Source organism: Nymphalis io, chromosome 5, assembly GCF_905147045.1.
Source record: "Nymphalis io chromosome 5, ilAglIoxx1.1, whole genome shotgun sequence".
Classification (NCBI taxonomy): Eukaryota; Metazoa; Arthropoda; class Insecta; order Lepidoptera; family Nymphalidae; genus Nymphalis; species Nymphalis io.
Genome location: NC_065892.1, coordinates 7,602,522 through 7,625,584, shown reverse-complemented (window position 1 = coordinate 7,625,584; position 23,063 = coordinate 7,602,522). Strand labels below are relative to the sequence as shown.

At 32.1% G+C, this 23,063-nt stretch overlaps 1 protein-coding gene across 5 annotated transcripts; it reads right to left on the bottom strand.

The window, feature by feature from the left end:
* Window positions 1–648: 648 nt before the first annotated feature.
* LOC126768290 (putative mediator of RNA polymerase II transcription subunit 26) lies at window positions 649–20,748 on the bottom strand. 5 transcript variants are annotated; one of them, XM_050486293.1, is made up of 29 exons: window positions 20,627–20,748; window positions 19,867–20,015; window positions 19,472–19,738; window positions 19,195–19,284; window positions 16,744–16,857; window positions 15,823–16,029; window positions 15,420–15,602; window positions 14,625–14,810; window positions 13,904–14,020; window positions 13,128–13,816; window positions 12,929–13,023; window positions 12,283–12,431; window positions 12,082–12,204; window positions 11,895–11,997; window positions 11,414–11,531; window positions 11,225–11,329; window positions 10,917–10,983; window positions 10,709–10,831; window positions 10,161–10,251; window positions 4,686–4,789; window positions 4,396–4,597; window positions 3,584–3,821; window positions 2,936–3,405; window positions 2,535–2,653; window positions 2,156–2,271; window positions 1,822–1,918; window positions 1,592–1,714; window positions 1,345–1,516; window positions 649–1,270 (listed from the first exon to the last, which is right to left on the bottom strand). In XM_050486293.1, the coding sequence occupies exons 2-29, from the start codon at window positions 19,999–20,001 to the stop codon at window positions 735–737; spliced, it is 5,139 nt and encodes a 1,712-aa protein (XP_050342250.1). In that variant the 5' UTR covers window positions 20,002–20,015; window positions 20,627–20,748; the 3' UTR covers window positions 649–734. The 5 variants fall into 5 exon arrangements, with proteins under 5 accessions (XP_050342250.1, XP_050342249.1, XP_050342251.1 ...); XM_050486292.1 differs by lacking the exon at window positions 20,627–20,748 and adding an exon at window positions 20,278–20,600; XM_050486294.1 differs by lacking the exon at window positions 20,627–20,748 and adding an exon at window positions 20,278–20,600 and having other exon boundaries at window positions 12,283–12,428.
* Window positions 20,749–23,063: the final 2,315 nt, after the last annotated feature.

The window sequence follows — 23,063 nt, the reverse complement described above, 5'->3', positions numbered from 1 at the left end:
CATATTGTACCTGTTAAAATTGCAATCAGCGTTAATTCAGCTTGTCGTAACACTGCTACCTTACTATGACTAATATAATAAGTATGTTTTAGCGATTTTCTCATTGGAGCCATGATTTTGTTCCCATTTAGCAAAAAAAAACCTATGCTACCAGAGTTTATTTAAATATCGACTTTCAATTAAATATTCTCAAATTAATTATAAGCTTTTCGAAAAAAAAAACGGCGACGGATTCATATGAATAGGGGTTTTACTGTGATTTTTTTAAGTTTCTTGTAACTTGTACGTAAGAGTATGTTGCGACGTGTTAGAAATTGCATTAGTAACGTTTGTGTATACCTCACCTGTTATTTGAACTTCTTAACCTAAAGTTAACAAAATATTTTAATCAACGTAATCAATATGAATACCTTTCAGTTAAAAATTAAGACAATATTTAAAAATAAGAGTTAATGATTGATTTTATTTTATTTATGTAGGATCTTATACTTAAATAGAAAACTTTAATTGTGACAAAAGAAAATCACATAGCTATTAACTTACTATCGTTTTGTATTTATGGAAGCTATATAATACATTAAATTTAAAACTTTACATTATCTTTATAAAACAGATACAGTATTAAATACATGTAGTAATAGTATTAACTAATATTTACAAATCCTTGAAACAACTATACACTTTATTAAATTAATAATAATTTAATATATTGGATAAATGGACAGGCAACAGTGTTAACATTCATTTCTTTTAAATTTTTTGTTTGATTCAGTCACCACATCTTCCAATTTATTTAATCTTCTCATTTTGAGAAATGAAGTACTGTCACTTTCACTAACATTTTGTCGAACACAGTTCACATTGGATACATTTTGATTATGTACACCATATTTTTTATCACTGAAGTTCTTACTTTTATTTACTATTAAAGTATTTTGAATGTCTTTAACCAAATCACTAGTGTGTAATTTAATAGGTATAAGAATTTGATTTTCATTGTCACTCTTCTTTACAAAGTCTGGTTTTATTTGCATCACAGATCTATTTTCATTATCACTAGAAAGTCGAATAGTTTTTCGGACATGAATTGTGTCTGAAGTGTCAACAAAATTTCGTTTTACTAATATTTCACCAGTTGATGTTTGTTTCAAAAAGGTAATTGTAGCTCCGTCAGATTCTTTTATATCACATTTGTGAAGTTTTATACTAGTGGTTCCTTTTTCACCATCAGTGCCATCTTCTGGTTGTTCTTCCGTTTCAATTAGTTTACCTGTGAGTAAATAATATGTATTAAGCACTGTAAATTAAAAATAATTTACATTTATATTGTGCAATATACTTTACCATTTAACGTAGGGAATGTAATGTCTGGTAAATTTAAATGCGAATCTGGGTTATATTTGTGCATTAAAAGTTTTAATAAATTTGAAATCTCCTCTCTTTTTCGTGTCACTACAATCTCATCAAACCAGTTAGCTAATTGTTTAATTGGCAGTGTATAATCCAGAATGGGAACCTAAAAAATTAAAGGTTACATATATTTCATACACAAATAAGAACATTTAAGAGAATTAAAAAGACTTTAAGTTACCTTAAAAAAATGTTCAACATATTGTAATAAATACAATCCACAATCTGTAAAATTATTTTGTTGTGGAATTTTTGGACAACTCCCTTTAATATTATCTTTGTTAAATACTTTGTGTTTAGAGATCTGCAATATATGACAAAAAATATATAATAGATATATGAATATAATAAATTATTCAAAAATTTTATAAAGTATGTTATTCTAAATGTCATAAATGAAATGTTCTTTACCTTTGCCTGATATTCACAAGTTAAATAATCCCGCAATGTTGCTACAACTCTTGATCGAGAAGCACCAGCTAATGAGTCAAATATAAGAATACAGGGTCTGAAATAGATATGATTTACTTTAAAATTCTTATAAACCATGTTATTTTATATAAAGAGAAGAAAGTATGTTTCATATCCTTAATAAAAAAAGTTAAACAATTTGAAAACTCTAACTACAACTTTTATGTTCTAAACAGGACAGCATTTTTTTTTTTTCATCAAAAAGGAAATTTACAATGGTAAAAATTGTTTAATATAATGTCTATAATTTTATATAATTATCTCAATTTCTTACTGTTTAATTGGTTCATTTTTTCTAATCACAGGTATTTGTATTTCAGGCTTTTTCTCAACTTGGGCTTTCTCTGTTTCTTCCTCATCTGAATCACACTGCATGTCTAAATCACTTTCCTGAAATTTGATTTACAGTTTTTAAAGTTAGTTAAGTCTATTTAAAGTTTTTTGAAATAAAAAAATTGCTAAGTTTAAATAAAAAATATAAATGTTTACAGTTAACTTTTTTATTAAGTCTGTTAAATAAATAAATAAACATCAACTAATTTGACAAATTGTATGCAAGTCATTTAACTCTATAAATAAAATAGTCATGTAGAATCCAAATTTATCATGATTAAAGCCAAGGGGTTCAGTTAATGTAATTAAAAACTAACTACCTCAGCTTCTGCTTCATCACGCTCACTAAGGTTATCAGAGTCACAACTTAATGTAAGCTGTTCCTGCTTTGTTAGTGGTGTGATTGTTGTGCTGCCTATTTGCATTGAGGATCTGCGTTCTGAAATACCACACATGTAATTGTATTGAAAACTTCAAAAAGTAAAAAAGGTTGATTTTAAAAGAACATTTTCTTCAGTACAATTATCTACAGCATATTTTATATAGATATGAATACAGTGAAAATATTATAGGTAAAAAAAAACAATGATTTTTGATACACAAAACTTTTAGTTGTAAATATATATATATATATATAATTTTTTTAGAACTTGGCAGTTTTCAAAGCTACTCTTGTATTAATAATAAATAAATAGAAATCATGTATGTATGTAAACCTCACCTTTTCTTTTAATTTCTTGCGGTGTCACTGTTCTGTTGTCAATCATACTTCTGCATCCATCTAAACTTGGATAACAAATGATAGCCACAAACCAATGACAATTCTCATTAATAGGAACTACAATAAAATCTTTCTCAAATATGTTAACATTTTTTGTCCAAGTCTTGACTCTAGCGTGCCGTTTTTGAGCAGGTGTTAAACTGCTATCCCATTCATGAGGATTGGAACTTTTATTCACTTTGCTTGGTTTAGTTGTAAGCCTTTTATAAAAAAATGTACTAAAAATATGAGTCTTTTCTCTCTGACTATGTGTTAAGATATCATGTACTAAATGTTTTAAATAAAAATCAATTATAACATCATTCAAGAATTGATCTTGAGCTAGGCACATGTAATCCTCTGTATTTATTGGAATTCCACCTTTGCCAGGAGGATAAATAAGAATTTGGCGGATTTCAGCTGGGTTGGAACTGAAAATAAAATTATTAATGTTGTTATCATAGTTCACACTTTTCTCCAGTCCAGTCCAAATTGATGATAATTCATTTTTGCCTTATTCTGTTCCTTTTTTTAAATTAATTTATTAATAATTGAATCATAAGATTTATTTTGTACTATAGAAATCAATACAAAATTTTGTGTTGTTACCTCTTAGCTCCTGAAGGTATGGAAGCACTCAAGGATCTAGTTGTAATTTTTTGGACATTATTGGTCTCCTTAGGACAGGTTCTCACTAAAATTTCATTTGCTTCCCTTACATTTAATTCATCCATTACCTTACCAAACAACTCTTTTAATGCAGCTTTTGCTTCGTCTGATATTATTTCCGGTAATAAAGTTATTCTTTTATATGGGTCTTCTTTTGACATGGGATTGTAGAAAAGACCTATTTAAATATAAAATAACATTAAACAAAAAATAATAGTATGCAGGATATACATATACATACATATATATTAATAAAAAAAAAAAACAAAAAAAAAAAAAAAACCACCAATCTTGGAAACTAAGATGTAATGTCCTTTGTGCCTGTAGTTACACTGGCTTACTCACCCTTCAATCTGGAACACAACAATACTAAGTATTGCTGTTTTGCAGTAGAATATCTGATGAGTGGGTGGTACCGACTCAGACGGGCTTGCATAAAACCCAGTATTTGCACCACATATATGGTCCCTATGGGACCATATTATAACATGACTGAACCAACTCAGAGTGATCTGATGCATTTACAGTATGTGCAACATCATCAATTTTATATATTTTTCATCAGTACCCATGAATGATCGCTAACTGTAACCTTAAGCTGCAGCCATTATCTTCCTAACAAAAACTAGTAACTTTTATTGAGCCCAGGAATTGAAGGTGAGACTGGTTTTATTGGTTTTTAAGTTGTTAGTTCAGATTCATAAGTTCACATATTTTTGGTGTTTATAATATGGTACTTTGTAATTACTGACCTGATTCTTCAACCATATCTAATGCTTTTCTAATTGAAACACCACATTTGTTCATTGTGTACAAAAAAATTACAGGTAACCCTTTTCCGAAATGTACTAATATTCTAACAACTTCCTTGAATGGTATTTGCAGTGCAATCTCTCTTGATTCATACTTTAATGAAGGTGCAACAATTTTAATACCCCTTGTTGATATGTGTACCTAAAAAAATATTTAAATATTTTACAATGTTAAAATTACATTATGCTTCAAAAATATATGTCTTCACAAAAAAAAATTCAAGACTCACCTTTTCTTTTGGTGTATATCTGTATGAACCTATTCTAATTGTTCGGCAATTAAGAAAAGCTTCAACACTTTGTAAGCTGTTAAAATTTACTTCTCTACTTTCATCTAAAATAAAATAATATATATTATTTGTTTTTATTTCGTTAACATCAAATTTAAGGAATTGATAATAAAGAACCATAAAAACATCATCAATTACTTTTATATCAAAATATTAACAATTTGTTTTTGACAACATTGAATTTTCTTCTGCTATAGGTTAGTTTAATGATATAAATAACTTTATTCCTATGAAATAGTTATATTTTATAGCTTAAAGAATATAAATAAAAGTACAGACGAAAGAAGAAAAACAAATGTGAGCCGTCCCTATGTTCGGTTCATGTATTTGACACGTGAGTATACAAATAGAGTAAATAATTTGTAAACAGATCCGAAGTAATCATTTAGATAGTATTTTGGTAAAAGTTAAAAAAAGAATATTGTATTATTACTGTAAAATGTTTAAAAGCCGACTGCAAAAACTAAAGTCGTCATTGTAAATTTATTGATCAGAGACGAATTTTAAAAGGAAAAACGTATAAAGCTAAACGTAACTGATTAATAAATGTTTTAATAACTTAAAACGTAAGATAAATTACCTTTTAAAAGGCCACTGTTACCCTCGGACATTATTTTAACCATTTATAATTACAAAACGCACCGCACTTTATATTAATCATGACAACGAGCGACAAAGTTGAACGGCGATGGCGTTTGACACCCGACAGATAACACAAAATCGAATTATGAAATAGTCGATTAATTGGATCGAAATCGATTTTATGTTACAGGATTTGTACATGTGTATAATTGTATACATATGAAAAAGGATATAAATTCTTCATTAAAATAAAAATTAATTGCCTATACTTCATTTTGTTCGATTGTAGTTCTTTATGTTATACTACAATCGAATCAAATTAAATTATACTCGATTTATTTTAAAGTCGAACTGAAGTAGATTCAATTTTACATAATAATAATCAATGATATTGATAAAAAAGTAATAATTTGTTTAATTAAAGAAAACCATTTATTTATTCTTAATTATACAAACAATCTTACCGTTGTTATCGCACCAAGTTTGTGGTTAAATATATATACATATATATATACATATGTGTGTGCGTATATCAGTGTGTGTATTATTGTTATTATTATTCTTTAGTCTTTGTTCATACGACTATAAACTATTAATGTATTAATTGTCACTGAGTTACTTGACATGTACCTTACTCACACGTACCTTACAAAATCTATGAATATTATGAAAGGTCAACGAATAATAAAGTATGAATTTAATGTAAACTTGTAAAAATAGTCCCACGGATCGTGATATTACGGTCAACGGAAGGGAAGCGCAGTCTGTAACTTTAAAGGTGCAAAGAGCCGTAGCCGCAGCGATATAGCGGTCTTAAATACTTAGCATTCAGGAACGACAAAAGTCGGAAAGGCTCGGTGAGGTCCGTAGCTGACCATAGTCATTGTCTTTGCATGAATAATCCACAGATTCACGCACCGTGAAATCCACTTTAATAAAGCAGTATTTTTAGTATTGCAAAATGTAAATTTAGGACTTCTAGGATTCGTCTGCTCCAACGGCCATCGGTCCTACGACATACGTGACCAGCCCACTGTTACTTCAGCCTGCTAATTTTGCAAGCTATGTCGGTGACTCCGATTCTTTTTCGGATAATCTCATTTCTGATCTTATCCTTCAAAGATATTCCGAGCATAGCGCGCTCCATAGCACACTGAGCGACTTTGAAATTGTGGACTAGTCCCGCAGTTAGTGTCACCGTTTCGGCACCGTATGTCATGGCAGGTAAGACGCATTGGTTGAAGACTTTCGTCTTCAAACATTGCGGTATAGACGACATGAGGACTTGACGAAGGTTGCCAAATGCTGCCCATCTCAAGCGAATTCTTCGATCGGCTTCCTTCTCGAAGTTGTTCCTACCAACTTGTATAACCTGTCTTAGGTAAGTATATCCCTTAACAACTTCGAGAGGCTTCCCTTCGATGTATATCGGTCCCAGCACGACATGCCTATTGAATATGACCTTGGTCTCTTGTCCAAATTAATTTCGAGACCGACACGCCGGGAAGACTCGCTTAGGCTACGCAGCATTTCGGTGAGTTGTTCCAGCGACTTTGCTATGATAACGATATCGTTGGCAAATCGAAGGTGTGAGATGTACTCGCCGTTTACATTGACTCCATACTCAGTCCAATCCAGTGTCTTGAAAACGTCTTCCAACGCGTTGGTGAATAGTTTCGTGGATATTACATCCCCCTGTCTCACCCCTCTGCGCAGTTGGATCGCCTTCGTCTTACAGTCCTGGATGTGGACAGTCATTGTAGCGGCGTTGTACAGACATCTCAGTACCTCGATATATCTCCAGTCGATATGACATCTCTGCAATGAATCGAGCACTGCCCAGGTTTCGATGGAGTCGAAGGCTTTCTCGTAGTCCACAAATGCCATATACAGCGGCTGATTGTACTCTTCGGTCTTCTGCACAATCTGCCGAACAGTATGGATGTGGTCCACGGTGCTGTAGCCTGATCGAAAGCCGGCTTGCTCTGGGGGCTGGAACTCGTCAAGTCGTCTGGCAAGACGGTTCGTGACGACTCTTGAGAACAGCTTATACACGTGACTCAGGAGGGAGATTGGTCTGTAGTTTTTCAAGAGGGTTTTATCACCTTTCTTGAAAAACAGTACCACCTCAGTCCCGCTTCACGTTTCCGGGGTCTTGCCATGTTGGATGACGGTATTAAAGAGTCTTGCTAGCTCTTTCAAGACCGGAGTACCGCCTGCCTTAAGCAACTCTGTAATGATTCCGTCATCTCCCGGAGCTTTGTTTTTAAGCTGTTCTAGAGCCTAATCTCGCCTTTGTCAACGACCGACGACCTCCTCGGAGTAATGGCGCGTAAGACGGGCGCGCTGGTCATCAATACTGATTCTCACGGGTTTATCCGATCTTGAAGAGAACAACTACCCATAAAACCTCTCTACTTCTCCGACAATCTCAGGCCTAAAGGTAACGACCCCACCATTTTCAATTTTAAGTTTTGTCAGACGCGGCCTCCCAAACTTGCGAGCGAACACTTTCGGTCCCCGATTTTGCTCAATCGCAGCCTTAATGTCAAGGTTATTGGAGTGTCGCTTCAACGTTTTTATTGTTCGGTTTAAAGCCTTATCTGACAAAAACGATGGTAGTCTCGTCATTTCCTCATGAGCTCGAGTATATCAGCAGAGAGTTTTGGTGCGCTGTCTCTTTTCTGTGTCGGAAAACACTTGCGGGATATGTTTTGCAGTATTTTGGCCAGCGTGTCTGTATTCTCACCAATACTGATAACGGTTTCTAACGCAGTAAATTGAATTTGAAGCTCCATTTGGAACTTTTCGGACCTTGTGCAGCTTGAAGCATGGTAGGTTAGAGAGTAGACCTCATCATTCTCGATCTTTCGGCTTTGAAGTCGATATCTAGAGTGCCTCGTACCAGGCGGTGATCACTTCCGGTATTAAGCCTGTTGATCACTGAGACATCTCTAAACATGTGCCTTTTATTGGAATAATATCTCGTTCCTTGACACGTTTTGGAGCTTCGCCAGGTCCACTTCTTCTGGGGCTTCTTTTGAAAGAAAGAATTCATCAAAAAGAGAATGCGCTTCGAGGAAGTTTACCAGCATTTGCTCCCTGTGATTTCTGCAGCCCAAGCCGCAAAGTCCGACTTTCGATTCACCGCTATGGGAACTTTAGCATTAAAGTTTCCCATAACAACATTGTAGTGGGCCTTCGAGGTGTTGTTGAGGGCCTTTGCGATGTCCTCGTACATCGCTTCTACCACAACATCAGAGTATGCCGAAATTGGCGCATATACCTGTACGACCTTCAGGGAGTACCTGTCGGAAAGTTTAAGGACAAGGTACGCTACCCGGTTCGACACACTACTGATTTCCACAATGCTGTTAATGAGATCCTTTTTGACTAGAATACCGACACCACCCTGGGAGAGTTTATCACCTTCGCGGAAATAAAGTAAGTTACCGGACTCTAGAATTATCGTTCCTCCCACTGTCTTCAGACTTCAGATAAACCCAATATATGCCAGTTTATATGAATTAACTCTACTTCTATTTCGCCGAGGTGATACTCCAGCCTTATCGAGCATCCATTATATGTTTATTTATTTATTTTATTTATTATATGTAATATCAACACCAACAAGAAGTACATTAATAAATACAATTGAGTATTTAAACATGACGTTATACAAATCAAGTGTCTCCTAAATTTTAGGTGTTGCAAAATATGTCGACATTTCGAGTTAAAAAAAAAATATAATTTTAAAAATCAAAATATTTATAACATATAACGTTGCTTTATGTAGTTTTTTTTTATGGTAGCCTGCCGTGAACCGGTGATTCTTTGCACCCCCTGCCCTGCCGATACCGCGACCGCTACCTTGGTCGGGCCTAGCGGGCTTGCCGGTAACTGGGGGCTTTTTTTAAGCGCATCTACCATCTAGGAGGGTTTGCCCATACTCTACTACCCATACTCTTATCTAATTTCGGTAAATTTTATAAGGATACGTACTTGACTTTTATTCTAAAAGTATTTAAGGACGCTTGTTGACTAATCTTAGAATTCGATTTAAATCTTAGATTTAATGTAAATATGAACCCTGATATGGTGATAAGCCGACTCTGCGGTATATATGTATATTTGTTGAGCATTATCTGTGTCGCACACTACTTATGTGACGTTTCTCCTCCTCCTAATTGATACCGGACTGTTAGTGTTTCGTGCGACAATGATAACGCTCTACGAATCCAAAATTCTCGATTGTCACTTTTGAATGGTCGATGTATTGCACATCATTTATTGCCGGGTTCTATAAATATATGTATAGTCAAATATATTTCAAGTAAATGAAAATAATTTCTTTTTTTTTTGACAAATGACTGAACTGACTGTCTTTACTTCGCTTACATCGCCATTGCGCCACCAACCTTGGGAACTAAGATGTTATGTCCCTTGTGTCTGTAAATACACTGGCTCTCTCAGCCTTAAAACCGGAACACAACAATACCAAGTACTGTTGTTTTGCGGTAGAATATGTGATGAGTGGGTGGGTGGTACCCAGACGAGCTTGCACAAAATAGAGCAGTCTCAATTGTCAGTTTTCTTACATTAATATCCATTTTGTTTCACCTGGCAGTGGATATTTATTAATTTTAAGCAAGCTTATATGTTGTTAGCCTTTCTGTTTAAACAAACTATAGGAAAAATCCTTTTTATTAAATTTAATATCTATAAAATGGAAGATTCGCTATCATATTACTATATCACGGCATTGCTAATGGCTCATGGTGTAATTATTTCTACTTTTAAAGATTGTTTAATTTTAAATATATTAGTACTTACCATCCATATTGTCGATACCAATACCGCTGTCTGGAGTCCCTCCTTCGATTTCACTTAATGAAGGTTCTTTCATATTTATTGACTGCTCGTGCTATTGAAACATTTGAGTATTCATTAAATATACAACTTATTATTTCTTTTTAATGTTTGATTTTTACGTTTATATCTCACACATGAACACATTGACATGACATTATGAATGAATATTCATTATTCATATTTAAATAAATGGTTTCTCTAAAGAAATATATAATAATTTAATAATAACAAAATAATAATTAACATAGATTTAAATAATTTAATCATTTTCAATCAGAGGTTTATTACACTACGAAATTCAAAAATTACTGTAACTATCCAAGAATCAAAACCTATTATTATTATTAGTATTGTTTTTGATTTACTAATCTGTCTGATTTCTAGACACTCATTTGTCGCCTATTCTTTCTTTGACAGCCAGAGAAATCAGATTACAATAAATTAGTTTACCTAACTTCAGAAATTGGAGGTATTTATTTAAAGATAATAATTAAAAAGTATTTGCTTACCTGATTATTTGATACTGAACTATTTGAATCTTCTTCATCTGAACTCAATGTCAATATGACTAGTTCGGGATCAGGCTGTTTGCCTCTTGGTTTCCGAACTCTTGAAGGTTTTTTGTCTGCCACCTGTACAGAACAAGTTTTATTATGATAATATTTATGCCATGAATATCAAGTTCTTATTATATACAAATTAATTTTAAGAACTTACCGTTTTATTATTTATAGTTTTAACTGTTGTTTTCAATAAATTTAATTTAATACTTTCTCCTGAGGCACTGAAAAAAAAAAGAAAATAAATAACATAATTAATACCATTTATTTTTAAATAAATCGATTTATATGCATATTTATTCTGTAGAGAAACAGCTAGAGCAATGATATTTTATTATATTTTATTGACAATTTAATATTATCAATTATAAAGACTAACAGATTTGAATGTTTTTGCATAAATGCAGACAATTATCTATTGCTTATAGAGTATATTACAACTTACAATAAGTAAAGGGTACTTACATTTGTTTATCTAATATTGATTTTTCAGGTTCCTTTTTCTTTTGTTCTACTTTCTTACTGGCTATTGGTACACTTTTAGGCTCTTCTGTAAATACTCTTTTACACCTATAACAATAAAAGAAACAATTCATTTTAATAAATTATCTAAAGTTTAATTTCATAATTTTTTAATCAATAGCTAAAAGTTACCTTTCACAGCGGCTAAAGTCAAACCCTGTGTAGCCACAAGATTTGCAAACTGCCAACATGCCATTCACAAAGCGTGGAGGAGGCGAGCGCTGCTCGGGAGATTCGGGGCTATTATTTACTGCAAAAATTCCATACACCGGTGAGACAGCAACATATTATTCATTTTTTTAATTAACAATTGTTTCTTTGTAAAAACATTGAGAATTAGTATTTTATATGTAAAAGTATCAACAGTCATTGTTATATTTTAGCCAATTTACACTAAACTACACAATGAATTTCACAACAAAACCTTCGTCATACAACATAATATATAATATACAAGTAGTATACTATATTAAAAAGCTCTTATTCATAAATTTCACACTTTCTTATACTTAAATAATTTAGAAACTTGCAACACTGTTCTGAAGTTTCGCATTTATATATAAGTATTTTTCACAAATAAATGTATACAATTAAAATTAAAAAACAAACTAACCATTTTCTGGACATGGTCCTTTTTCAGGCGTAGACATTTCACTACTATGAGGTTGTGATAAAGCATTTGGTGAACTTCTACTACTCATATCTCCAACAAACATCTGTAACAAATTATATTTAAATAATAATAATATCCATGTAAAAAAATTATTATGTTTACCATAATAAAACCCAATTATACATACTGGATGATTTTCTAACATCTCTTCAATTCTCGTTGTGGAACCTACTGATACAAAATAATCTATTTCACTACTAGTATTTTGCATACATTGTATATTAGTGTCTTCAGTGAAAGGAACATTGACCTGAAACAATGAATTAAATTCAATCAATCTGTCTATAACAATATTACACAACATTTTTTTTATTTCTATTTTGATTACCTGTTCCAGAACCTCTTGAAGAGTACAACTCTCTTTAGGTAATGTGAAGGTGATAAGCCTTTGTTCCCCATTTTGTAAGAAAATTAACATTTTCGCTGACTGTGTCTCAAATGTTTGCTCTGAAGGTCCGCTTCCTGATTCACTGCCTTCTGTAATAATTAATAGATGTAATACGAAAAAAAATATGTTTTAGCAGAAATAAAATGGAATTAGAAGGGTTCATCAGTGTAACTAAAGAATTATAAAAAAAATCTTAAATCATTATAAAACAGTAAACATTTTAAATATCTATGAAACATTCTGTGTTTCTAAATCCTGTTGGTAGCTATCCACTGTGCAGTAAACATATATAGTCCAAATGGATTAACAGCTTTAATACTGGACTTATGGAAATATGTAAACCTACCTAATGTTCAAAGTTACAAGGAATAAAAACTGTATTCTTCAAAATATTGCCTCACAACTTTGTCCAAATTACTATCTTAAGCCTAACTTGTAAAATAATGTCAAGAACAATTTGATATACTTTACTATAATTTAGATTCTTATTTATTTAGAGACAAATCCTCTAGCCAGATCTATGCCTTGATGCTCAAAAAAATCATCTACTTCTTGAAGATAGATAGAAGACAAAAAATATATTAACCTGCAAGATGGTTTGGTTGTTGCTGCGTTTGCATGGGAGGCACTCTTTGAACTGGTCTTTGTTGTTCTTTACTTCTTACTAATGTTTGACGTCCACTTTCCCTAAAATTGAAATAAAAAGAGTAAATGAGTTTAATGTTAATTACTTTATTTATAAATGCTAAAATATATAATGCATGCTGCTATTCAGTCAGCTCAACATTAAATCTGACCTTGTTTGCTGTTGTTGTTGTTGTTGCTGCTGCTGCTGTTGTGATAAAACGCGCGATGAGTGCATTCGTCTATATTCGGCTACGGACATTCTTTGACCATTAGTTAAAGTTATAAATTGTCGTTCCTCTTCGGGGTTATCTGGCTCCATTAATAATTGGTTTATTGCTTGGGGGGGTTGTTGTTGCATGTGCGAATTTTCAAAAGCTAACTGTTGTGGCTGGAAACCATGTTGGGGACTAAAACTAATTTGGTGTTGTTGAGAGACTCCAGCGCCAATTGGACCCGGAGTAAGCCTTCCAGTGTGAGTCTGTCGTAAAGGAGATGGGGTTTGAAACTGCTGTGGTGGGTTAATATTTTCTGTAACGGGATTTTTCTGAACTATCGCCGCTGTTATACTTTCCTCAAGATCATCCATATCACTGGCATTGTTAGGTTGTACGGCAACTTTTTTAACTTGTTGTACTTGTTGGGGATGGGGGGAAACCCGAAGTGGCGTCGAATTTATAGCGTTTTGCTGAGGTAGAGGTAGAGGTCCATTGCTTATACTCGTTTGTACAGTGTGATGTTGAGACATTGTAGTTTGTAAGGCTTGGGTTACTATGGTACCTTGGGGTGTTATTATACGTGCGGGCTGTTGTGAGTGCTGTTGATTTTGTTGATTTAACAAAATCTGTTGCTGAAAAAATAAAAGTATGATTAAAACAATATGAATATTCATTAAATATGAAACCATAATAATTACATATTTGGATTGATTAGACACCTGTTGCGTCGTGAGTTTCAGTTGGTTAAGTTGCTGGATTTGCTGTGGATGATTGATGACATGTTGTGCAAGCTGGTGCTGTTGAAGTTGTTGCTGCTGCTGCTGTTGTTGCTGTGACTGTTATAGATCATATGAAATATACAATAAAGATTTAGATTGACTTATATGACGAGGGTCAGAAAAGAAAAGATAATAATTTTGTATTGAAAGGAATTAAGATTTTATGAGATTGGAGTATCATTCACGTTTTGAGTTTAAGAATTCATAAAAAAATTAAATAATAGTAGATACAATGTACAACCTTGCTGTACGTTAGAATTTACTTTATACCGATTCGAATACGAGCAATGCATTAACGTTGGCGCCCATACAATAAACTAATCAATCAGTAATGACGATATATTAAGAGACATACGATAAATAATTTACTAATATTATAAAGATGTCAAACTTTTGTGATAATGTAGTGTTTAATCAATAATAATAAATAGGGGAAATATCTAAAACTACAAAATCTTTAACAATTGACCTTTCTCTGATAAAAATAGCCCTGAGTAATAAAGTATAAGTTACAGTTATATCCCAATCAAGAGTAACCACAAATAAAGCTACTAATTAATAATATAAATCATAAGGTATACCATATGAAAAATTAATTTAATTTAGATTGCCCTATTAAAAAAGGATAATGGTAATCGTGAAATACGTGAGTGCAACACACCTGCAGCAAAGGTGTGCGCGGTCGGGGAGGGCGGTGCTGCGCGTGCGCGGCGTGCGGGTTGAGCACGCGCGGGGAGCCGGGACGCGCCGGCCGCGCGCCGCGCACCGCGCCCGCCCCCGCGCCCCCCACCGCGCCGTTCGTGGCCAGGCCGCGACCGTTGCCCGCCACCGATGCGTTGAGTGTTGCCTGCGAGTAAGTCATTCATTATAACCGATGCGAATGTATTTGACGCGATTTGCTGCCTTGAGAGAGGACCGTCATTACCAATGAGCCATTTGATTACAATTGATACTTTGATCAAACTTGATTTTCTTGATCGATTTCATAAAATGTGACAGACAACACCACTACATTTTGTTTTTGTAATAGTTTAACCTTACAAGTCTTGACATATCCCTAATATTCAAGAAAGCAAAGAGATAATTCTTCGCGAGATCTTTAAGCGTAGGGTATATATATTATTTATTTTCATAAATATATATTTTTGTAAACAGATATTCTAAAGTAAAGTAAAACATTGGAAGATTGATTTTATACTTGAAGGAGGAGTAAAGTAAATTTAAGTAATTTATTTCAATAAGGACATCACTAATAACATGGAGACGCCAGTGACGATGATAAATGGAAAAAATATCTGTTTTAATATATTCAGAAAGATATTAAATTACCCTTTAACTTTATTTTCTATTTGCACTAAGAAATTGTTCGCCAGTATCTTTTATACTATCATCATACAAACAATCACTTAGCAAATATATACAAACATAACTTTTAATATAGTGATGAGATACTTACCTGTTGGTGTTGAGCATTGAGAAGTCTTGGCGGCACTTGTAGAGGCGGAGTGGGCATCGGCGATCGCATTGCGGGGCGACGAGGACGGACAGCTCGGTTTGCTGTCCGAACTAGCGTTACCCCAGCCGGCGTGTTAAGCGATTGATTAAGCAATCTGGGCTGAGCCGGTCTTGTTGGAGTACCCTAAGCAAAGAATGGAATCAATATATTTTTTTACAGATTTGATTAGAATTATTTGGTTATAATTTCCTATATATAAAATAAAAAAAATCAATACTGGCTTCAAAAAATACCTTTTCGAAGTTCGGAGATAAAGAATTAATAAATTATCTGACACACATAGCCATTCTTAACACAATTATAAGGTTTTCTTTAACACATCATTTGTAAGAATGTATCTTACGGTCTGATTAACATAAGCTGCATGCATCACAATTTGATGTTGTATTTGTTGTGGTTGTATCTGTTGAGACTGTAAGTGCTGTTGATGTTGTTGTTGCTGTTGTAATTGATGTTGCAGTTGCTGTTGCTGCTGCTGTTGTTGTTGAAGTTGCTGCAAGTGAATTTGTTGTTGATGCTGTTGTTGTAGATGCTGCATAAGTTGTGGCGGCTGAAACATCAGAATATTTACATTATATTATGAGAATCTTTACTAAGCAAATATAAGAAAATGCTAGTAAAGATAAGATAGATATTTTTTTTAAGTATATGTTAAGAAATTAAGTACATTTTATTTATTATTAATCCTAAGCATACATAAGCCAAAACTGATATTAAAAATAAGGAATTATAAGAATATATACAAATTAAAAATATAAGAAAATTAGAAAATATAAGTAATAAATAGTTTTCAAATATTTATAGAAACTGTTTAACAATCACTCTGATATACTATTATTTTTAAGATAAACCTTTTACCTGTCAATTATACATAATACTAATGATATACAAATCAATATTATAGCTGCTACGCGAAGTATCACGCAAGTACAATTTTATTGCTCCGCAACCATGGGCCGAAGCCTGATATTACTTAGATAACATATATATACTATAACCTTTTTCAATAAATTGGTTAACTAATGCAAAAAGTTTTTTCAAATTGGATTGGAGGATCCTGAGGTGAAAGCATTCTTACAAATAAACAAATACCTATTGAGCTTCATATAATAAGTATAGATGGGTAACTGCATGAATGTGCATTATAAGTCTACTATATATTTTTTTAAATAATTTCATATTTAATTTTATTGAAATAGAAAACAACAAAAACTTGGAATATAGTTAAAAAGTAATTGTATGAAAACCTAATGAAATAACTAACAGTTTGTGGCGGTCCATGTTGGGCTGGTTGCTGTGGAGGTGGTGGTTGTGGTGGGGGTTGTTGCGCAGGATGAATGACAGTGGGCTGAGATAAAACATGCGCAGGACTCACCAACTATCAAAACAAAAAATATTATAGAATTATAATAATATACTTAAAAAAGTGATTAATAAAATATTTTGTTTAACATGGGCAAGATAATAAGTATACAAAAAATTGCCAATTTCACCTTAAAATAAGTAACATATAGATTTTTTAATTTTAATTATTATTTAAAGTATGTTATAAGTACTTTTATAAATAAATAATGTTATTTTTATATTTTAAATTAAAGATTAGGTATTTTTTACCATTTAACATTTTACTGGTTATAGTAATAAGCAATTTAAGCATATTTGTTTATAACACAACCCAAATCTAAGACAGGTTACTAATTGGTGTACAATGTATTGGCATTTGACCTCTGCAACCTTACCTAGATGAATTACAAGTCATTGATACAGAAATAACATGTGAAAGTCATAAATTTATACACTGAATATCTAAATTAATAGAGATGTTATAATTTAAATCATGCTTGAGGATTAATACAATAATATATATACAGGTTTCTATAAAATTAAAATTACTCGAAACTAAAATGTTATTTATAAGTAGCAAAATTTATGACAATGTAAAAAGTAACATTAAATATATACCCAATTCCATTTAGATAGTCTTGTAAATAATATGAAAAATATTTATATACATTTTAAGCAAATTTCGCTAAAGCAATGACTCATTATTTTATTTTCAAATATTAAATAGTGTTATTTAATTAATGACATATTTTCAAAATTTAATGTACCTCTATTTTAATAAAATATTTGGCAGCAATGTATAGCAAATATATTGCTCACAAAATCGGTGTTCTTAATGTATGGAGTATATAAATAAAGATATATAGGAAAAAATAATAATCTTATCAAATTACATTGTCCAGCATCACTTTAGTATACATAGTAAAAACTGTATACTACTAATACAAAAGTAACATTTAAATTAAGTACCCTTCTTAGTGCATATTGTTTATACACAGTTGAAATGAACTAACTGCTTAATTGTACTAAAATGTTTTGATGTTATCGAATTGAACATATTTTTGGCTTGTATCATTTACATGTGTGTGAAAGATTTTTTGTATTTGAAACTATTCTGAAGTCTCAATTTGTTTATTAATCTTTGATACAAACTTCGAAACAACAGTTTCGAGATAATTAATACAAAATTTTATGAGAAATAAGGTCTTCATTCTCAAATTTCTTAATTTAAATAACAATAAAATATTTATTTCATTTAATTTACCATTGACATACTAACAACTTGATTTCAAATAAAATTGTTAGTATATATTGTTTTGAAGGAGTTGAATACATTATTTTACTGTACCCCTGAGTTAACTTTCCCAATTAATAAATCTTATGTTAAAAAATTATAATAAATTAGGCATAACACGCAGTACACGATTATAGAAGATTAAAAAGCATGGAGATATTAAATTCCCAACAAGATTTATAATATATAAATTTACTTGTATATACATTATAGTTTAATTTAAAGAGAATAGAATTTACATTCTGAAATGGTTAGTTACATTAAATTGAAATGATGATTGGAAATGCTTACATTAATGAAGTACATTTTGATTTTATCAAATATATATACATATTTTATAATTCAATATGCACATTTTTTTATCAATATGTGATATAACATTAAATGTTATGAAATGTATTATCGTGGGCATTTATAGCCAAATCCGACCACAAGAGGAGTAAAAAAAAAATAAACTACTTTGTCATTAATTTAATAAAGTATAATTAATTGGTTGAGATTTAGAATAATCTATTGTATAATGGATTTGCGAAAAATATGGCATAATAAAGCAGAGCTATTAGCATCTCTCAAGTTTTGTTTATATTTACTCCTCCTTGGAGATATCATAGAGCATAGAATGGTAAATGTTGTAATGAAAAAGAAACATCTATTAATTATGGATATAAATGGCTATAAGGCCCGAGAAATATCAACAAATATTTATGAATTATGAAGGGATCTATGTCATGCAAAAAAAAGAGTAGCAACTGCACCAATCATTAATAAATGGGTAAGGGTAATCAAATATTGATCATAATTTAATGTGTTCTGAAAAAACAATACATTCTATGACTTATATTATTGTTAACAATTCAGTTCTCTCAAAAAAAAAAAACATTCACCATATTTATTAAATACAAATAAAACTAATTGGAGACAACTATGTCAAAGTTTATGATTTTTTTTAATAGAATTTATCTTCATGCTTAGTTCTTTTAAACAAGATATATAGAGGGATTTAGTATAGCCGTACGTGCACATGTGATATTTGAAGTTAATATCAATGCTAAATATTTATCTAATTGACAGACATACATGTTGGGGCCGCTGTGATGCATCAATGATCTGTTGAGCCTGTTGCAAGACAACCTGTGCATCCATAGGTAAATCAGATGTGTAGTAAACCTACAAAAAAAGTGTTTATAAAAATAATACTCAATGGTTTAATATGAGGACCAATATAAGTATGATTTTTTTCCATAAAAATATCTATTTTAATGCCACGACAATTTCCATAGTCTGCCACATACAATAATTATATTTTCTGAAAGTATAAAACTACAATGAATGATTTCAAGTTGTTAAATGTTACCTGATGTCTATGTAAAGCTTGTTGTTGATGTTGCTGTTGTTGTTGTTGCTGCTGCTGCTGTTGTTGTTGTTGCTGTTGTTGTTGTTGCTGCTGCTGCTGCTGTTGTTGTTGTTGTTGGAAGTCTGCACGAGGAGCTTGAGATGGTGGATCATGGCGGATAATATATTGTTGTTGATATTGTAATCCATCTCCAACCAATTGTAATTGAGGTTGTACAGAATCACTCACAATTATGTCATTAGGTTGATCTGTTTGTTGTACTACCACCTTAAATAAAAAACACAAAGCCACTTAATGCACAGTTCTGGTAGTTCAAAAATGTTTACATATATATATGTATGGTATGTATGATGTTCCCATTTATTTTAAATAAGGTTTGAATTGAATTAACAAACCTGCTGTTGTGGATATTGTTGATCATCTTGATTTACTATTATTCCATCGGAACATATTAAATTTGGGCAATATCTTTGCAAATCCTCAAGTGTCAATGAATGTCCTTGCCCAACTATTTGGTAGTATTGAGCCATTGCAAGGAATTAGCCTAATATAAAAAATATAAACCAGTTAATTATTATAGTATTTTTTAATTTATTTTTGTTCGATAAATAATTCATTGTCTAAAATGTTAATACTTTATTTGAAACAATTTTCATTGAAGATATTTAATAAAAATATGAATCAATTGCTTCTTAATAAAACGATCAATTGTTATTTTTTATCTGACAAATCATATTTACAAAATGTGTTTATTAAAACTAAATAAACTATCCACGTTAATGTAAATGTGTATGTTGGTTACCTACATTATAGAAAAGTTATAAGTTTTGACGATCAACTGATTCGTTGACAGCTATTTCATACATCTTGTACACCCTGAGAAATACGTACAATAACAGCAATGACTTCGTGGATAAAGCGATTGCCTCAACTATGGCGACGACATTAACAATCACTTCACAATCACTAAATATTTCACAAATTATACAGCATTTCTCTAAGTATTTCATACGTTGAAATAACACGAAAAGAATAGATTTGAAATCGTTTTGAGGAACGAAACGAAATGGCTTCGATCCCTTTAGTTGAACCTAAATTCTCTCTAACATGATGGTTTTCAGTAGATATAACAAAGTTTTTAAAACTACTCCTTACCAATATTTACTAAGGACATTTTAAATGCCATATATATACAGAAAGGAGTAACTTTTAGCATCAAAATGCAAAATTTTTAACTCAAACGCCAAATCTAGAAGCAATTTACATTATGGCGTGTGTGTCACTTTTTTACAAATATATTTTTTTTTTAATATCTATAGTGCTGCCATACTAACATTTCAAAATTATAAAATAAACAATGCTTACACTAAGTTTTTGAAGTAACCATGTTGCGTTTATTTTATAAGTATCTGTATTTATTTATAAAAACTTAAATATATATATATATATATTATTATTTAAGTATATATATATATATATATTATTAATGTTAACATAGTTACTTTATTACTTTTACGCATAGTTGCAATATTAAGGTAAAGACACATACGATATATAAATTATCCGCCTGTTTAAGCGTAATTTAATATGAGTGTTAAAAACTCAGTAAGGTTTGTATTATCTATATAATTATGTATTTCCAAAAAAAAAGTACTATAAGTAGTATATCAGTTGTCTGGTTTCCATAGCACAAGCTTTGTATAAGTTTAATTTGGGATCAGATAGCCATGTGTGAAAAATGTCTCAGGATATTATTATTATTATTTATAAAAATAACGTAGAGTTGTATAAATGATTTTTTGTGCACAAAAACTTTAATTACAGTTTCCAGTATTAAAAAATAATATTTTCAGTTGTTAAATAATTAAAGATAATATATAACTAAATGTACAACTATAAATTTTAGTTATACATTTAGTTACATAGGAAGTTTATAATAAAATATTTAATTAAACATCGATTAAAGCGTATATAAACTAGCACAAAGTTATACGAAGAGTTAAAACCTTTTAGCAAAAAAAACACACAACAATATGCTGTTTTTTCAATATTCATTAAAGATATCGCAATACATTAATATTTGTCAGTTTTTAAATTTCGTCAGTAATTAAAAAGTCGACACTCATTTTCGTATGTATCATTATATTATTATCAATCAATCAACAGCCAATCGTTGTCCACTGCTGAACATAGGCCTCTCCCAAGGTGCGCCAATGCTCCCTGTCCTCCGCCTTCCGCATCCAGTTGGTGCCCGCCACCTTCTTTAGGTCGTCGGTCCACCTGGCTGGAGGGCGCCCTACGCTGCGCTTGCCGATTCGTGGTCTCCACTCTAGAACTCGTCTGCTCTAACGGCCATCGGTCCTACGACATACGTGACCAGCCCACTGCCACTTCAGCCTGCTAATTTTGCAAGCTATGTCGGTGACTCCGGTTCTTTTCCGGATAATCTCATTTCTGATTTTATCCTTCAAAGATACTCCAAGCATAGCTCGTTCCATAGCACGCTGAGCGACTTTGAATTTGTGAACTAGTCCCGCAGTTAGTGTCCACGTTTCAGCACCGTATGTCATGGCAGGTAAGACGCATTGGTTGAAGACTTTCGTCTTCAAACATTGCGGTATAGACGACTTGAGGACTTGACGAAGGTTGCCAAATGCTGCCCAACCTAAGCGAATTCTTCGATCGGCTTCCTTCTCGAAGTTGTTCCTACCAACTTGTATAACCTGTCTTAGGTAAGTACATCCCTTAACAACTTCGAGAGGTTTCCCTTCGATGTATATCGGTCCCAGCACGACAGGCCTTTTGAATATGACCTTGGTCTCTTGTCCAAATTCATTTCGAGACCGACACGCCGGGAAGACTCGCTTAGGCTACGCAGCATTTCGGTGAGTTGTTCCAGCGACTCTGCTATGATGACGATATCGTCGGCAAATCGAAGGTGTGAGATGTACTCGCCGTTTACATTTTCTTTGACTACTGGATTTAATATTTTGTTTTTTTTTTAAATTATCGATTAAAATGATAATTAATCTTAAAATTGGTTATATAAAATAACTGCCTGCCCCGATTGTCTAACAGCTAAGTATAAGACCACAGATCCCGGGTTCAATTAAATAAATAAATAGAAAACTATTGAGTTTTTCTATCGGAAATTCGCTGAAGTTTGTTTCGCTACTCAAGTAACGAAACAAACTGAATTTTCATGTGCTTAATTTGTGATTATAATTCATCTCGTGCTTGACGTTGAATGAAAACATCGTGAGGAAACCTGCTTGTGTCTCATTTCTTTGAAATTATTCCACATGTATATTCTACCAACCCGTATTGGAGCAGGGTGTTGGAATAAGCTCCAAACCTTCTCCTCAAAAGGGAGAGGAGGCCTTAGCCCAGCACCAATCAGCCCAGCAGTGGGACATTAACAGACTGTTACTGTTAGTAGTACTTGATGATGATTTTTCAATCAGTCACTAGAAAAACCTCAATTTTTGTTGTAAGTTATTGTTGTAAGATGTAATGTGTGCATTCTGCAAGTTAAAAATTAGTATACATTACTAAGTAATATTTTAAGGCTCACCAGGTTCATTAAGTACAT

Coding starts and splice junctions, on each gene's coding strand:
- LOC126768290 (XM_050486293.1), bottom strand. CDS start 20,001: ATGGCTCAATACTACCAAATAGTTGGGCAAGGACATTCATTGACACTT. Junction 4,790..10,160: donor TGGTATCGACAATATGGATG/GTAAGTACTAAT, acceptor ATTTTATTTTAG/ATGAAAGTAGAGAAGTAAAT. Junction 1,517..1,591: donor ATGTTGAACATTTTTTTAAG/GTAACTTAAAGT, acceptor TTAATTTTTTAG/GTTCCCATTCTGGATTATAC.